This window comes from Acomys russatus, chromosome 19, assembly GCF_903995435.1.
Source record: "Acomys russatus chromosome 19, mAcoRus1.1, whole genome shotgun sequence".
In the NCBI taxonomy this organism is placed as follows: domain Eukaryota; kingdom Metazoa; phylum Chordata; class Mammalia; order Rodentia; family Muridae; genus Acomys; species Acomys russatus.
This window is the reverse complement of record NC_067155.1, coordinates 24673689-24692273: the sequence shown is the minus strand read 5'-3', so window position 1 is coordinate 24692273 and position 18585 is coordinate 24673689. Positions and strand designations below refer to the sequence as shown.

Sequence of the window (18585 nt, the reverse complement as noted above, 5' to 3'; positions counted from 1 at the left end):
ACAGAATTTATGCTCCATTAATGTAGACAGTCTCATCAATTGCTAGCCCCTGACTCAGGTCTCTCTCTCTCTCTCTCTCTCTCTCTCTCTCTCTCTCTCACACACACACACACACACACACACACACACGATCTTTCTCTTACACACATACTCTTGCTCTCTCTCACACACACTCACAATCTTTCTCTCACACACATATTCTCTCTCTCTCACACACACACACACACACATTTTCTCTGTATCTCTCACACACACGATCTTTCTCTCTTACACACATACTCTTGCTCTCTCACACACTCACAGTCTTTCTCTCACACACACACTCTCTCACACACACACTCTCTCACACACACACCTCTCCCTCTCACACACACACACACACACACACTCTCTCTCTCTCTCTCACCCCCCCCCCCTTTCTCTCTCTCCCACCCGTCCGTCCTACTGTTTGATAGCATTTCTGGCTGCCCTCCATTTTCCCTCTTATCTTTCTCTCAGCCCCCAGCATCTGTCCCTGTTTAGCCTCCAGAGACTTTTAAGGACTTTTAAGGATATGAGAACTGAGATAGCTGTAGGTCATCTTAAATGACAATTGAAGTCAGGGAGCAAGCCAGGGACACGTCCTGATTGTATTGTTTTACTTCAAAGTCATTTAGGTGCCTACAGTTTTGTGTGTGTGTGTGTGTGTGTGTGTGTGTGTGTGTGTGTGTGTGTGTGTTTTAAAATAAGCCCCTCCCCCAAGAGAAAGGTGACAAAGGAGTGCCGGATTTTTGTCCCAGCTTGCAGCAGGTTTCATTCCCTTTGATTTGCCAGCCTTTGAGCAGAACAGAAGGCCTCTTTTGTTCATTTAGCATGTGTGCCCTCTCTAAAGGTACTAAAATAAAAGAAATAAAATAAAAACAGCCAATTCACAGAGAAAACTATACGCTACCATTTTTGTTTCTTCTGAGTAGCTCTAAGTTTTTAACATTTCCTTTGAAATATATGTGAGTGGAATTCTTGACCGGGAAGTATGCTCGCAGTGCCACTGAAAACTTTTTTTTTTTTTTTTAATCTGTTGGGATTTTTCTAAAGAATGTATTCATTTCTAAGTCACCTGCATGAGTGTTTAGCTGTGCACCATGCATGCAGTACCTATGGAGGTCAGAAGAGGGCACTGCACCCCTGGAACCAGAGTTAACTCATGGCTGTGAACTGTCAGATGGGTCCTCTGCAAGACCGCTGAGCCATCTCTCTAGTCCAAAATTAAGATATTAAAACATTTCTATATTTAAGGCTGGGTGTGGTGGTGCACACCTATAAGCTCAGCACCTAGGAGGCAGAGGCAGGCAGATCTCTGAACTTGAGGGCCTCTGGTCTACCTAATGAGTTCCAGGAAAACAAACAAATAATAAATATTTTATATTAGAGAATAGCTTGTTTACTTATTGCATTGACTCCAATCTGCTGTCCTCCAATACTTACTATTGGTGTTCAAAAACAATATGCCTTCTAATTCACAGAGAGGGTAAGTTCTGTGTTTAAAAAGCAATGAAAAAGTTGATAAATTGGTTCTGTAAGTAATAAAATGTGACTCTGTGCAATGTACTGGGTTGAACTTTTCTCACACAAAAGGTCATTTAGTCTTTCCAAAATTCACAGGAAGTGGGTACATTAATTACGGCCGCTATATAGACTGGGGATTAAGGTTTAACAAAGTTAATAATTTTCCTTAGGCTTCGATGCTAGGCACCTGGTACCAGGTGGGAACTGGGACATCATGAGAGCAGGTGTAGCATTTACACAGTACCCCTGTGGCCTGCCCACTCACTGCTGTGTAAGATGGGAAAAGTGCCAACCCACTTCTTAATGGATATTTTTGAAGGAAAACTTTCCAATCCTCTTTTACATCGAGTCCAAACCTTCTCAGCACAGCTGATAACAGCTGATAGAATGACTTCACCTCTAAGGTATACATATGACTTAGACAGACCTCAGCCCGGTGAGGGACTCCGGGGGCCCAGGCCCCACTGCTAGTGCAGTTGGGATTGAGTGCTGAAGTGCCTGCCATCCCACAATGGATCCACATTTGAAAACTTTGGATAAACCGGGCGTGGTGGCGCACGCCATTAATCCCAGCACTCAGGAGGCAGAGTCAGGAGGATCGCTGTGAGTTCGAGGCCAGCCTGGTCTATAAAGCGAGTCTAGGACAGCCAAAGCTACACAGAGAAACCCTGTCTTGAAAACCAAAAACAAACAAAATAATAATAATAATAAAAACCAAAAAAGAAAGGAAAAAGAAAAAATGTGCTGATAAAGTAGGACGTTTCCCGAAGTGTTATTTAGTTTGGTTTTTAAAGTTCTTTGCCTAAAAAAATAAAAATTATACTACCCTCATTCATTTCTCAAATGAATTAGTAAACTAGGAGGTCTTGTCTATTGGTTTGGAAGATGAAATTTGCACATTTTGGAGGGGAGTGGGTTAAATAATTATTATATATTCATTTTATTGGAAACTCTCAGTCATAAATGCACTGAGAAGAGAAAAACCAAGTAGCTTACACAGATGGCTGGTCAAATCTAACCTGACAGAACGCGGCCCGTCATTATTAAAATAATACTTCTATTTAATCCCCCTACCACCATCAAACGTAATGATAATGAGAAACAAAGCTGCCTAGATCAGGGTACATGGTACAAAGAATTCATGTAGGTGACGGTAGGGGCCAATGCTTTAGTGCCCTAGCTTCTTCGTGGTTATGAAATAAGGTGTATTGGCCTAGGCGATGCTTAGAAATGACAGCATGAAGAACCCGGTCCATGATGGAGTCCGGGCGTTCGCCAGACAAGCCGACTAAGCATGTGTACCTTCCCTTTTGGAGCTCGCGTTGGGGCTTGGGTGCCCCTCAAAAAGCCTGCATTGCACAAATTGCAGATCCTCGTCTGTTCATCACAGAGAAGGAAGGAAAGGCCAGGCAGACGTCTGGCTTCTCGGTGCCGGAACACTCCCCCCCCCCCCCATACACACACACACACACCCCTCCCCAAACGCTGCTGCTTCCAAATGCAAGGGTGCAGCTGGCTTACCGCAGAGTGCCGCAGTTGAGCGTTTTCAGGGACAGACACAAGGGGAAATCACAGCCGGAGCACACCCTGGCCAACCTTTCTGCCCTAGGAGCCCCAGGCAGCTGGCAAATTCCTCGTCCCCGGCGAGGTGGAGGCTGGGTGGGAGCTCAGGTTGAGAAAGGCAGGGGCTGGGGGCGGGGCTTCAGCCCATCCCTCGGCAAGGGGCTGCAGGGGGTGGGGGTGGGAGGCAGCCAGGAGGCCCAGACGTCCCTCCGCCCAGTGCAGCAGCTCCAGGTGCAGGTGGGGTCTCTTCGCTACCATACCTGGCTGTGCCTGAGCATGTGGGCGGCCGGAGGCAGGCGGCAGGCAATGGTGCTTATGTCAGCTCAGAAATGAAAGCCGCTGAGGCCTCTGCCGCGGAAGGCTTGCAAGGGACAGCAGCACCCAGCAAATAAGAAGCCAGCCCTGGCCCCGGAGGAGGAGGAGGAGGAAGAAGAAGAAGAGGAAGAGAGGCTGAGCATCCCTCTCCTGGTGTCATTTAAATGAGGAGCGTGGCTCTCTGCTTCTGACCGCCGCCGCCGCTTACATCACGAACCTGTGACAGGCACATCTCCACGCCCGGTACCTGCTCCCTGCTCCTCCAACAGCAGCTCCCGGTCCTAGGAGCCTCTTTGTATGCGGCAGACATGGCCAGCCAGCAGGATTCCGGCTTCTTTGAAATCAGTATCAAATATTTACTGAAATCCTGGAGTAACAGTGAGTAATAGAAAATATGCTTTTTGTTGGTTTATTAGCTGGATGCTGCTAAGGTTGGAGAAATCAGATCTCAACTGACACATATGTTTGTGAGCTGAGGAAGAAGTTTCTCTCTCTCTCTCTCTCTCTCTCTCTCTCTCTCTCTCTCTCTCTCTCTCTCTCTCTCTCTCTCTCTCTCTCTCTCTCCTTCCATCTGCTGTGAAAATCGAACTAGCCCTGCTCAACTTCGAAGGCTGCAATAAAAATACAGTAGATTTTGTTTGCTTAAAATTTCCAAAGCTACGGCCCCTCAGACTCTGGGGAGGCAGTCAGCATTCCGACTGCACAGCCTGCCTGGTGTTTGTTTGGGTTGTTCCAGCTTTATCTAAATATTTTCCGAAGTGCAGTTTGATCAAAGGGGTGTGGCAGGGTGTCGAGTACTTTGTAATTGTTTTATTAGGGTATTGTCTGAAGAGAGAAAACTGCTTCCAAGTCCAAAACCTAAGGCTCATCTTTGTTAGGCATAGCTCCATCTGCAGATTCATCTGATGCCCGGAGTGCTGTGCACCCGTTGGAATGTCTAGAGATCTCAGTTGCTCTAGTCTAAGCACGCTTCTCTGAAATGTAAACAAGTGCGGTTCTGACCCAAATGGCTCGTTAGGCTATAAGGACACCATGGTTCTGAAGCTGCATTTCTGACCTATATAGAAACTATTAGCACTTCACTGTTTGAAAAAGACAACCTCTAAGCCAGCCGGGGTCTGGGTTAAAGTCAGCCTGAGGCCTTCAGGCGTGAGAGATGGATACCTTGTGTTTTTCAGCACAGATAGCAACAATGTCTCCTTCCTCCATCAGCTTTTGTACTTATCCTGTACAAGGGAAACTGACCGGCCTTGTAGATGTTTGCCTGTTTTAAATTAAGAATTTGTTTGTAAAAAATTATTTTGTGCATCTTATTGGACAGATGCTAATTATCCTACCTGGACTCTTGAGGGGTGACGGATGTCTCCTCCACTAATGACCTGTAGCAAAGCATTGTTTTTTATGTCAACAGACCTAGGCTGGATTGTCGAGAGAGTGAGGTGTCTGCCTGATGATATTTGGGGGTTGCATCTCTGTATGATACCCACAGAAGCCATTTTCCCCAGGTCACTGGGCCCCACTCTGCACTCGGGGGCTGCCTGGGGCATTTCTGTATGAGTGGGGGGCCATTTGGGAGCAGCACTGTTGCTTTGTCAAGCCATAAATCATTTAAGTTGGCTTCATCTTCTGTACACTCCACGTTCACAGACGAATCTTCCTTTGTCTGTCCGCCCTTTGATTAATGAAAAGAATTTTGACAGACTGAACAGTGTTGAGAACAGTTTGTCTTGATGGGGTGGAGACAACAAAACTACCTCATTTACAAGTTTGACGTCAGGGTATGGATGGTAAGGTCTGTCTGCTGCATGGGGTTTGTCATGCCTTTGGATGGGAGTTTATGCTGTGCAACACCTGAAGCGGTTTCTTTAAAACCCTCCTCTCTTGTCTGTCTTCAAATGACTCTAGACAGAATAGATCATCGCGTCATTGTCTTAATTTGCTCCCTCTCTCCACACAAGGAAAGGATTCAAAACGATTGTTCGTCTCGACTTTGAGAGTGTCTCTGTGACACAATTTCAAATTCTCCCAGTTCATTCAGCAAGGATTTACTGAGGACCCTGCTCCATGCCATGTATGTGAAAGAGGCTAGCCGCCTGTCCCCTTGAGCTCTTACACATCCAGCGTGGTGTAGCTCTCACCTTCAAGTTTTAAATGTTTCCGGTAGCAAATAGGGAGGGAGAGAGAGGAATTTGCTGGTGCAGAAGACAAAGTAGAAAACCCCGGCCTCCAGGCTTTGCCGGTGAGTGTAACCTTGGCTGAAAGGATGCACCGCGGGGCAAGCAGCTGACCACGTGTTTGCACATGTCTGCCTTCCCAGGTTGGAAAGGTGAGGGTGCCCGCCCACATACCTGAACGGAGAAACAGCCCGCTAATTATATGGTGGTGCATATTTACACAAGTGCAGCAATTAAAAAGCAATGAAACAAACTTCACAGCTACAGCTTGACTGCTTTACTGGGCAGTAGTAAAGGGAAGGATGACGTCATAAGCATTTACAGGTTAAGGCTTCCGTGCAATAGAGAGAGAGTGTGGTGTGGGGCGAAATGTCATTTTTTATATGTCTTTGTCTCATTGGAAGAATGAGCAAGCCAGTGAGGCAAACTGGTCACTGAATTAGCTTCTACTTGGTAGCTTTGACACTTTTTCCCCCATCCTTGGCTCAACACACCCCATACCCATCCTGTCAGGCCTCCTGTTGGTTTGAATGAAGCTGGGACTTGCAGTGGCCTGGTGTCTGGAAATGTCGTTTCTTCTCATATGGACTCACCAAAAAGCTTTTTCCTTAACCCACTTGGACAATTGTCCTGTTGTTCCCTCCTCTTCTATCCAAATCTTCTTGAGCTGATCTTCTGCTGCCCCTGGGTGTCCGTCACCACGGCCATTCCATAATTGACCGGGCTTTTGCCACAAGTCACAGAGCCAGAGGAGCTTGCTGCCAACCATCTAAGCCTTGTGCTTGTGTGGCCTTGGATTAGCCACTGACTTTGTCTCCTCATCTTCTAAAAGGAAGCAGAATTAATCGGTGCCTCATAGGCATGGGGGGAAGGGGGCTCAGACACGGAGCCCTTGGGGTGACATCTAACGTATCGTAAATGTTTGATAAATGCTAAAATAATACAAATGTATTCTGACACTCCTCTGAACCTACTTAAAACGTGGCCTAGATCATTTTCTTCCCTACACCTTGGCAATCTCAGTGGATTATTTTATGAAAAGTCAACACTTACTTCATCCCTGGGCAAGAGAACACTGTGGAGAGATGACAATTTAGATTTACATTCTAACTTTACCCCCTCTCTATCTCAACTCCTATCAAAGCCTCCTGCTCTCCCTGAATGCATGCCTTCTAGCTATGTGGCAGAGTTGGCCTGGGAGCGTCTCGGTGGCAGGAAGTCGCTCTGGCCTTTAGGGTAGCTCCAGAAGGAAGTTTGGAATAGTTAGCAGAGTCTCAGGGGAGGAGAGTTTACACAGAGAGAGTGAGTGTGTGGCCTTCACTGATGTCTGGAAAGTCTAAATGGCTTCCTTGTTGCTGCCAGCCACCCTATGACGTCCAGGGAACACTGGTCCAAGGAGATGAGTGAGGCACATTCAGAACCACCTTGCTCCTTCCAGGGTGGTGTACGCTGCCCTCCCTGTGGTATCTGCCAGTCTGGCTGCTCACCGCTCATCCAGGACAACAGCTTCATGTTCATTAACCCTTTCGGGTCCTTAGAACTCCCTACTCTGGAAGGACCGAATGACCTCTTTGCATAGAGATTGGTGTGCCCCAAAGTGGCTGATATCGCTCCAGGGAAACTTGGATGCACAGGCAGAACCAGAGGCGGGTGCTTCCAAGCTGTAGGGAGTTCATTCTGTGGATTAGGGCAGCATCTGTGTGGTGTGGCCTTCTGCTTTAATCCCAGCTCTTCAGAGGTAGAGGCAGGTAGATGGTAGAGTTCAATGTTATCTTCAAGTGAAGCGGGGAGAGGAGGGGGAAAGGGAGGGAAAGGGCAAAAGAGAGGCGGGAGAGAAAAGGGAGGGAGATGGCAGAAGAGAGGAGGGAGAGAAGGAGGGAGGAAGAGAGGGAGGGAGGGGAAGGGAAAGGGAGGGAGAGGGCAGAAGAGAGGGGGAGGGAGGGAGGGAGGGAGACAGAGACAGAGACAGAGAGGGAGAGAAAATCCATTCCTGTGGAAAAGCTTGCTTGCCGATGTTAGTTCTTGGGCCAAGGAACTCGTGGGCCAAGTGTGCGTAGCTGTGAGGCTGCACTTTCCTGATGATGCTTAGCTAGATGGCAAGTGAACCGCTAGGGCACTATGAAAAACACCTTTTATAAACGTGGATTAAATATGTGGAAAATTAATGTTAATAGAGTTGCCTGAACCTATTGATAGCTACAGTTCAAGTACAGACACATTTTGGTGTGTGCGTGTTTGTGTGTGTGTGTGTGTTTGTGTGTGTGTGTGTGTGTGTGTGTGTCTGTATGTCTGTGTGTGTGTGTCTGTGTATATGTGGTGTGTGTATGTGGTATGTGTATGTACATCTGTGTGTGTATGTGGTGTGTGTGTGTGTGTGTGTGTGTGTGTGTGTGTGTGTGTGTGTGTTGAGGTTACTCCACCACTGAGCTATGCCCTAACATTGGAATCCTTTAGTGGAGCAGTGACCAAGCCCTACTGTCTGAGTTCAGCAAGGGAGAGGCCGCTTGTGGCTGTAGCTCACAGTGTTTGGTGATGGCAGTACCCCCCAGAGGCCATGGGCCACTTCTGCTAAAGTGCTGATACCCCATAGCAGCACCCATGGGCCCCAGGCAGACAGGAGTCTATTGCTAGGTTTATTGTAGAGACAAACTGGAGGTGGTGGTTGTCAGGTCCAGAAGATTCTTGGGACTGATGGCTGCCTGTGGTGCCTGTTACATACCAAAGCACATGCAGCCTCCAGCCTCTCTCAACACCAGTGCCATGCTGACTTCCTGGCTCTTCTCACCCTGCCCCCACTCATGGGCGTACATTCCCTTATAACCCTGCTATTTCAGCTATGGACTGCCTCTCTTGTCTCCCCCCCCCCCCATTTCTCTCCCTCTCTCTCCTTTACCTGTCCTCCCTCTGTCTTCCTCTCTTGCCCCCCACTTCTCATGGCCCGCTCTGCTGGCCGTGTTTGGCTTGCTGCTCTCCCCCCCTCCCCCCCACCCTGCTCTGGCTCCCTCTTGTTTACAATAGAAATCCTCCCTTGACTGCACCTTGCAGCGGCCCTGCCCTCGCTTTATGCATGTGCTGCTGAAGCTCTGTTTGTACAGTAGCTACTGTTAGTTGTTTGTTTTGAACTTAAATGCACAGTTCATTAAGATGCAAGCAGACCCTGCCTGGAATAACACACTGCCGCTCTGTGTCTAATGCTCCGCTCCGTGACTTATATATAGGGCAGTCACGGAGTTATTCATCCAAACTGGGACACTCTGGAGACTGAATACCGTCACCTGAGACTACCTTAGGCAAAAGAGGCCAAACAATTGTTTCCAGCAACCACACAGGCTATAATATGTCATCCACGTTTTATAAACTTGGGAATAAAAGGTATTGAAACTTGAGAAAGTGGTTGTTGCATTGTCTGTATTTATTTGTTTGCTTGATTATCATAAAGTATTTATCACTTTCATATGAGGGTTTTGCCTGCATATGTGTCTGTGCATCGCTTCTGTGCCTGGTGCCTGGGGAGGCAAGAAGCGGGTGAATCCCCCGGGACTCAGGAAGACTGTGGAACTGCCACGTGCATGCTGGGAACCTAACCCTGGTCCACTGGAGGAGCAGCCGGCGCTCTGAACTACCGAGCGTCTCTCCAGGCCCTGCATTGTTTTTATATTTGCAGACGGGACCAAAGGATGAAGAACACTATTGGGAACTGGCTGGTTTATAGGTATTTAGTTTTTTATTGCTTAAAACCTCTGCCAGTTCTTAGCCTCCGGCACACCCTACCCTCCTTCCCTGCGTGCTGAAGTGTATGCAGTCAGTCAGTCTCTTCTGTCTCTCTGTCTGTCTGTCACACACACACACACACACACACACACACACACACACACACACACACCTAATAAGGCTACTTCTTTTATGTTGATTTGTTCCTACTCTGAAAAGTGTGTACAAATGTGTGGGGCCCAGTAGTGCAGTGTTTATCTGGCATTCATGAGGCCCTGAGTTTGAGCTCCAGCATTGACACTGATACATTTGTATATAGATGGATGGATGGACAGACGGACAGACAGATCCTGGGTCTGAGTCCCAGTATTGGTATTGATGTTTGTAGATAGACAGATGGGTAGATGATAGATAGATAGACAGACAGACAGACAGACAGATGATAGATACATAGATATGATAGATCTTCAGTTAAATTAAATGAATTAAATCTACATGTGTGTATGCATTAAGCTTCATGTAGAACAGTAGTTTGCTTATATTACCGATGTGCTCTGCTGTTCAGAAACCAGCAGCAAACTCCTGACTGCCACTGTATTTAGAGGAGGGAGAACCTTCCCACTTCTGGCCTTCTGGGCACTGGGGCCACATAGATAGCACACAAGAAAAATACTCATGCAAATAAAATAAATAAATATTTCAAAAGGGAGTTGAAATGCCTTTCTGAAAGGCAAATGGCAGTAAAGAGAGATGCCCAGAATAATTACACATGTTGGAACCTGTCCAGAAGATTTGAGAAAGTTGCCAGGTTTAGACACTTCAAACGATAAGAAATGCCCTTTAAAGGGCTTCTGTTTCCAGATAGCTGAACGCACGCCTGTGGCTCATTCATTTACGCTGGGGTACAGTTAAAGCAGTTGGAATGTTACAAATGTCCTGACCATCTTATTGGTGCCATCTGCGTTCTGCAGCCTTCTGTATTAGTCAGTGTGGTCTGGTGAGGAGCAAGTGGCCTGTGGCCTTGGTGGGGTCCGTCACCTCCTGCGGCGAACTGATGAGTGAACCAAGCCCCTTCCAATGACTGGATAAGGATGGTGACATTTAATTCTCCCTGTGTGTAATTTCTGTCTTAGAAGATGTTCACATGGCATTACGAAGGTACATTTTGTTACATTTCGGGCCAGATTTATATGAATAAATAGAGTTCTTAGTTAAGTACTGGCCTTTGGTTAAGACTTTAAAAAATACAGTGTGGGGCTGGAGAGATGGCTTGGTGGTTTAAGGGAACTGGCTGCTCTTTCAGAGGACCAGGTCCGTTCCCAGCACCACTTGGTGACTCACAACCACCTGTAACTCCAGTTACGTGGGGTCTAACATCCTGTGTGGGCTCCAGGCATATAGGCATATATGCGGACAAAACACCCACACACATAAAATTTAAAAATAAAATTGAATTTAAAAATTTTCAAATGCAACAAAATTTGGTATTTGTCACTTAAGTAGTTCAGAGGTAGATCTGGCTTTTAAATTAATATGATAAAAATTTTCCAAAATGTATTAGCTTTCTTTTCTGAACCCTAAAGCTTCCTGGAAATGTGGGTGACATTGGTGGAGCAAGACGGTCCTCAGCTTCACCTCATTTCCCCCCTTACTACTACTGTTATTTCATAGAGCACATTCAGCAATTACATTTATTTAAATCATATTACTTCAACCTGGAGTTGTGGACTATATGAATAAGAGAATGTTCTCTCTCTCTCTTTTTTAAAATTACTTATTTTTATTGTGTATGAGTGTTTGTATGTATGTATGTATGTATATGCACCACATGCATGCAGTTCCTGAGAAGGCCAGAAGAAGGCAGCAGACAATCGGGAACTGAAATTACAGTGCTGTGAGGATACCGAGAACCGAGCCTGAGTCTGCTGGGAGAGCAGCTCTTTAACCTCTGAGCCCTCTCTCCAGCCCAGTTACTGCATCTCTCAGCCTCGGAAGAGCCATGCCAATGACCTCATCCATAGGAATATCTTTTTCTACTTTTCCATACTTGATTACATCACAAAACTTCCTCCTGGATCATGAGTTCTTCTCGGGGATCACACTGATGTGATGCTATTTCACAGTGTGAGACACACACGGAAACACGGCTCAGTACTCCTTACTGATTATCGACTGTGTACAGACACGAATCATCCCCACACACCACAGGTGTGGAACATCTAGATTTAGGTGTGTTCATGCGGAAGATCCCTGGACTCTCAGACCCCTGGGGAGAGGTGTCCCATCACCCAGAGGCGATGTGGAGCACAGGCCTTGGAGAGCATCATTTTTAGAGGATGTGTTTGAGAAGTCTGTTGATGCTAGCTCTGTTTTTTTTTTGTTTTTGTTTTGTTTTGTTTTTTTTTTAATATTCTTCACTTCTGAGGACATTTGGAAGGAAGCCTGGTGTTTACAGAGCTGGTTTTGTAAGAACATTTTTGAAATATTTCTCCTAGCAGGACAGCTAAAGGAGAAATATAAGTTCTTTGCATTAGAGACCAGGAAGGAACTCTTGCCTAGATTTTACTAGATGTGGAAGCTTCCAGATAGGCACTCTTTACACTAAAACAATGCAAAGAGACGTTATCTTCGTTTTTGTTTGTGCGTTAGTGGTGGTGTGTCCCTCTGTCCACTCCACCCTCCTTCCTCTCCCCCCCCCCCCCCCCCCCCCCCCCCCCCCCCCCCCCCCCCCCCACCCTTTTCACTTTCTTCCTTGTTTTGGCACAGTCTTGCTGTGTAGCCCTGACGCACTGGCTTGGAACTCACTACACACACTACCTTGAACTAGTGGCAATCCTCCTGCCTCTGCTTTCTGCTTCCTGAAATCACCAAGTTCAACTTCTGTGTTTGGTTGCTTGGCTCGTGCATGTGGTGGTGGCATTCGCTCTTGCACTCTCAGGTCCCGTAGCTCCTTCGGCCTGTTTCTCCTGCTGCCATGCTTAGGAAAATGTTTTAAGTGGCTCCATTCCTCTCCAGTGTGTCTTGGGATTAAAGAGGTAGGTGTGTGTGTGTGTGTGTGTGTGTGTGTGTGTGTATGTGTGTGTGTCACCAAGAGACTGACTAAATTGCATATTTCTGTAAGTTAAGTTCAGTATCCCACCACTCACCTCTAATCTTCCTGTCACTCCCTCTCTTTCACTGAGTGCACAGCATTTAAAGTGTTAGTCACCCACAACTCCAGATGCTAAGCACGGAAAGTTTATATTCGACGCCGTAATGAGCCTGATTTGGGCCTAATTCCTTTCTACTGTGCAGTCATTTGAGGAGCTGCAGATGGAAGTTTAAGCCAAGCCCATCGCGTTTGGGGGAACGCTTTTCACGAGGCTATAAAAGTGTGTTGTGTAAATTCAAAGGAGTTGAAATCTTTTTCAGGAAGGCACTGGGAGCTTCACGGAGTGCTGTTTATCAACCTTAATTTGATAAACAACTCAGACTGCTTCTGCCATCCTTAATCGACAGAGTGGAAAGTAGGTTCAGCACTGCTAGGAAAGCCCAGGGCTTCTCAACCAGTGCCACAGAGCGAGACTGTAGAAATGTTAACATTAAGTCCACATCCCCACACTTCTTTGCTGAGCATCAGGCATGCTGGCCTGACCTCTCTGAGTTTAGTTTTAAACAGGTAAATATGTATTTTGGCAGCCAGGGAAAGGACTGGGTGTTAGATTAACTAGGGCAACACTTTAGTAAAATTCCATTTGAACATTGTATTTATGTAGGCGGGGCTTGGTCACCAATAAAATGCTTTGCTGGCTAATAGACAAGCCAATCAAATGCTTCTACTTCTCAGTAAATTCTTGAGTTTTTACTCTGTACCTTTCAGTGTGTGTGTGTGTGTGTGTGTTGTGTGTGTTTGGTGTGTATGGGATTGGTGTTTATGTATGTGTGGTGTGTGTGCATATGTGGGGGGGGTTATGTGGTATGTGTGTGTGTGTGGGTGTGTGTGGTATGTGCATGTGTATGTGGTGTGTGTATATGTATGTGTGTGTGTGGTGTGTGTTGGGGTTGTGGGTACAGGATGAGTGGGTGTCGTGGTAGAGGTCTTGTGTGTATGTATGTAAGATGTGTGTGTGCATATGTGTGTGGGGGTGTGTGGCATATGTGTACATGTGTGTGATGTGAGGTGTGTGATGTGGTGTGTGTGTGTGATGTGTGGTGTGTGTGTGTGGTGTGTGTGTGTGTGTGTGGTGTGTGTGTGTGTAGTGTGTTTGTGTGTATATAACCATGGCTGTTTTTCTTCCTTAATGAAAATAGAACAAACCTGGCCCTCCATCTCTTGCTTATGAAAATGAAGTCTATGAAGTGCTTTTACTATTCCCACTGAAGAATGGCACGCATGTAACCTGTATTGACCAGCTATCTCTGTGGATGCTTGACTGAAGGAGGGTTAGTGGGGTGGGTGTTACTGATCAAAAGGGGGCGGGGTCTCAGACCTGCACAGCTTCCTGGCCCAACTTGCTTTTCTGTAACCTGAATAAGAGGAAAACTCACCCTGCAGAGGCTATCAGGTTCTATTGTTTATGGACATATACATATGTATATGCATGTCTTAATATTCCATGTACATGTGAACATACATGTGTATATGTATGGAAAAAACAAAGTAACTATATGTCTACGTCAGTAACTCTGAACAAGACTGCCTTCAGTGTGATGTGGCACAGACTTGGTACCCTGGTCTGAAGATACATTTGTTTCCCTTTTTTTCCCTACAACTTGAAATACAGCGATTATAACAATTGCTGGCGTTCTAGAGAGTCTGGCATATATTGCCATGTAGCTAATGGACACTGGCCTAGCATTTGGTCACCAGTCAGTTTCCTAATCCATGTTAAATATCCAAAAGGCCACAGGAAGTGCTTGGCTCTTGAAAATGGGAAACATTGACTTGATAACACTGGTACCTTTGCTTCATACCAATAGCAAGTATTAAAAATGGCTAAAATCGAGAAAAAGGTGTTCTGGGTGAATAGATTACCCATGGACCCTGAATTGGAGGCAGTTATGAGCCCCTGTTAGGAGGCCAATTACTCCTGTGTGTGTATGTGTGTGTGTGTGTGTGTGTGTGTGTGTGTGTGTGTGTGTGTGTAGTTATACTTTCTGAAAATCAGATTTTTAATAAATTTCCTCTAGACATGAAGCCTGGAAACTGACTGTCAACATGGTCTTACCCCAGCATACCCTTTTTATCTTAGGATGCCCAAAAGTAACCTGCCACGTTTCTAATGAGATTCCTGTCTCCTTTGTAGCCACACACTGAGGCTTTGTGTTTACTTCTCTCACTGTGGCCCCAGGGCTGTCCTCGGTGTGAACTTACATACAGATGTGCACTCACACCACACATCAGGTTGCGGGTAAAAGCTTGTCTTTTTTTAGTCAGGGTGTACTCCTGGATGTGCACTCCTTGCACAGTGTGATAGCTTCCTAAAAACACGTTCGTTCGAGCAGACCGTGTGCTTGGCCCATATTCATCCCTTTGCTGCTCAGCTCCCGTCAGCTTCACACAGTGCTAGACACACTTGAGAAGAGACCCTCAGCTGACTTGTTGCCTCCATCAGATTGGCTTGTGGCCATTTTCCTAGTTGATGACTGATGTGGGAGGGCTCAGCGTACAATGGGTGGAGCCATCCCTAGGCCGGTAGGTGGTCCTGGGCTATATAAGAAAGCAGTTGAGCAAGGAGTAGAAAGAAAGCCAGTAAGGCCAGGGCATCGTGGTGCATGCCTTTAATCCCAGCACTGGGGAGACAGAGGCAGGTGGATCTCTGTGAGTTCAAGGCCAGCCTGGTCTACAAAGCGAGTCCAGGACAGCCAAGGGCTACACAGAGAGACCTTGTCTCAACTCCCCAAAAAACAAGCAAGCAAACAAACAAAACAAAACAAAAACCAACAAAAAGAAAACCAGTAAGCAGTTTTCTTCCATGGCCTCTGCTTTAACTCCTGCCTCCAGGTTCCCGCCTTGCCTTCCCTCTGGGATGGAGTTTAACCTGGAAGCCTAATATGAAATGAATCTTTTCCTTCCCAAGTTTTATCAGAACAAAGAAAAAGAAACTACACTTACTTCCATTGCCCTCTCCTGTCCTCCCCCATGGATTCTCTTCCATTTCAAAGATGTCCTCTTTCTACTTTCATATCTTAGGATCTGTGTTAGCATATGCTAATTCTAGATTGCAGAGCTGAGGAGGAAGGAGTATGCCGCCGTTCTCTCTCTGTCCAGCTTTGTTGATAAGATGTGCACACCTCTGCAAGAAAAATCATGACAAGATGGTTGCATGGGCCAAACAGTGGTGCCATCTTGCCAGACAACCTGAGTTTGATCCCAAGGGCCTACATGAAAAAGGAAACTGTTCCCATAAGCGTTCCCAGGACCTCCAGATGCACAGGCCACGGCATGCGCACATGAGCATGCGGCGCGCAAATGTGAATAAAGCAACGAAAGTGAAACTCTAGGTACAGCTTTCTGGTTGAGTGGTAAATGAGTTGAGCGAAGAGAGAGCAGCTCGTGGCGTGTGTGGACGGAGACCACGATCAACAGCTCTCAAGTGTCCCTCAGACACAGAGTGGCAGCCATCAGACTGGCCCCGTTGAGCGCATTAATGTCATATTGTCCTGCCAGACAAGGCTTTTGCTTTAGGGAGTGACTAAGAGGCTGTCACTCCTTGGGCCAGGAGAATGAAGTGTTCCATTGGCCCAAGAATGACACACTGTTGGTGTTTATCAGATCCCCCCACCCCCACCCCCGCCGCCATGTGCATCTGTGATTGGACCATGTCTTCCATGGGAAGATGACCACCCCAGCTGCTCTAGTCAGCCTCACAATTTCCTGGCCTTTCTGCTATGGATCCACACAAGGGAGAGAAGATTTGTTTTTTTTAAATGTTATTTATGGGCAATCTTAAGTTGATGCCCAAAGATCTACCCACGTCTGGATGTGCTGCGAAGGCCAAGCTTGAGGCCGAGCCTCCATCTCTCCCCCACGGTAAGCAGGAAGTTGAAGTCGCTAGGAGTCAGCTGGGAGTTTCATCCTGTTTGGGAGATTCGCTTTTGTTCTTTAGTGCCACAAACAGTGGTAAGTTGGGGTCTTCACTGAGCCCTGCTGCAGAGAGTGACCATGCAGGAGGGCTCACACGGTGAGAACAAGAAAGGCCCAGCGTGCAAGCCCAGCTCTGCATTGTGTTCTGGTGTGAGGAGGGAACCACCCAGAGGTCTGGTTCTTCTTGCCTTCAGCACTGGGAACCAAACCCGGGCCTGGTGCGTGCAGAGCTCTCAGTTCTACACACCCATACTGTGGGCCAAACGCAAGGGTCTGCCCCGGAATCGCATATCTTTCTCTAAAAGGGGTAGCTATGGACTTTTTTATTTTTGTTTTTACGATCTTTTGGCTACTAGACACTTCTTTTTGTCAAACCCAGGCCCTTGCCCTTGCTAGGCAAACCCTTAACTCCCCAGCTACATCCATTAACTCTTATTATGATAGAAAATGTGGAAAGAATTTACTAGGTTTGTTTGATTAACTTTTTGGTGAAACAAGAATTGTGTTGCGTGATTTGAAACACTTAGAAATATATGTGCTTGGACTCAGCCACATGTGACTCTGAGAAATTTCTAGTTCTGATAAAAGTTAATAATATAAAGGGCTGGAGAGATGGCTCAGTAGTTAAGAGCACTGGATGCTCTTCCAGAGGACCAGGGTTCGAGTACTACCACCTATGTGGTAGCTCACAACAATCTGTAAGTGTGGTTTCAGGGGGTCAGACACCCCCTTCTGGACTCAGGTGGGAATTGTATTCAATTGTACGTATACATATGTACATGCAGATACTTACATTCATAAAATAAAAATAAATTTCTTTAAAAATTTAATACAATAATATTACAAGTCTAAACAATGTGTATTTTATATACTTATGTGTTATATGCCTTATATGTGTAATTATATATGTGTGTTATGATTACAAAGTATAGCTATAAAAAAGCCCTAGTAATTAGATGAGTTAATGTTTATGAAGTGTTTGGTGTGCTCTGTTGTAACAGTAGCTGATATTATTAGTTCACTGCATCAATACTTGTTTACAGGGATTAAATACTAACCCCCCACTGAGTTCATGGCCTGTTAGCAAGAAAATATAGTGTCTGAAACTTACCGTCCCACAAAAGACATTCTGATAGAGAGATGTTTCTAGAACCTCAGAAAGTAAGCCATCCAAACAGGTTCATGATAGAATCCCTCTCCTCCAAATTCTTAGGTGGTGCCATTGTTGTTCAGGTGTGTGGCTTTTTGTTGCTTTGTTTAGAGACTTTGTTGTTTTGTTATTGTCATTGTCATCGTTATTGTTATTATTGTTGCTGTAGTTGTCATCGTTGTTGGCATTGTTGTCGTAGTTGCTATCATAGTTGTTGTTGTCATTACTGTTGTTGTTGTGGTGGTGGTAGTTGTCACCGTTATTGTTGTTGTCGTTATTGTTACTATTGTCATCATCGTAGTTGTTGTTGTTGTTGTCGTCATTATTGTTGTTGTCATTAATGTTATTGTTGTTGGCATTGTCATTATTGTTGCTATTGTCGTAGTTATTGTCATCATTGTTGTTGTCCTTACTGCTATTGTTGTTGTCATTGTTGCTACTGTTGTTGTCATTATTGTTATATTTGTTGTGGTGTTGTCATCATTGTTATTGTTTTTGCCATTATTGTTGTTGTTGTTGTTTTGAGATAGGTCCATGTCACGTAGCCTAAGGTGAACTCAAACTCCCGACTTTCCTCCCTCATCCTCCCAAGTGCTGTGGTTACAGGTCTGGACTGCCATGCCCGTCCAGGCCAGGTAATGTAGCATGGCATCAGTATGGGCTGTGGTTCCAGCACATGCACAATAGACCTGGAACATGAACTTTGGGGACATGGGCCATGCTCTTGCCTCAAACATGAGTTCAAATGTCACCTCCAGGGTCATGCCTTCCCCTTCCCTTTCCACATACCCCCATTATAGCAATGGTGACGGTGTTGTATAGTCACACTTTGCCCAAGTGTTCACACTGAAACTCAACCATCACTTTTGGACTCCCTAGCTCACTTCAGCGTGCACTATGCTTAATAATCTGCTAAATGAAGGCCGTGCTGTGAATGGGGATGAGATGGCTATAGTGACACTTAGCTAGCATCTTTGTCATCCGTGGATGGCACCCTTGCTTTAAGGTTCTTTCTTTCTACCTCATACTCTCAGCAGAAACTGAGCATCTAAATTCAGCTA

At 46.0% G+C, this 18585-nt stretch overlaps 1 protein-coding gene across 1 annotated transcript in view; it reads left to right on the top strand.

Annotated features, from left to right (window-relative positions):
* Window positions 1-3543: 3543 nt before the first annotated feature.
* The window catches only part of Fry (FRY microtubule binding protein), a 250299-nt gene continuing 235257 nt past the window's right edge, over window positions 3544-18585 (top strand). Inside the window, exon 1 of the mRNA XM_051162840.1 lies at window positions 3544-3801. Within this exon, the coding sequence (XP_051018797.1) occupies window positions 3732-3801 (70 nt within the window). The 5' untranslated portion in view covers window positions 3544-3731. The remainder of the gene's footprint in view (window positions 3802-18585) is intronic.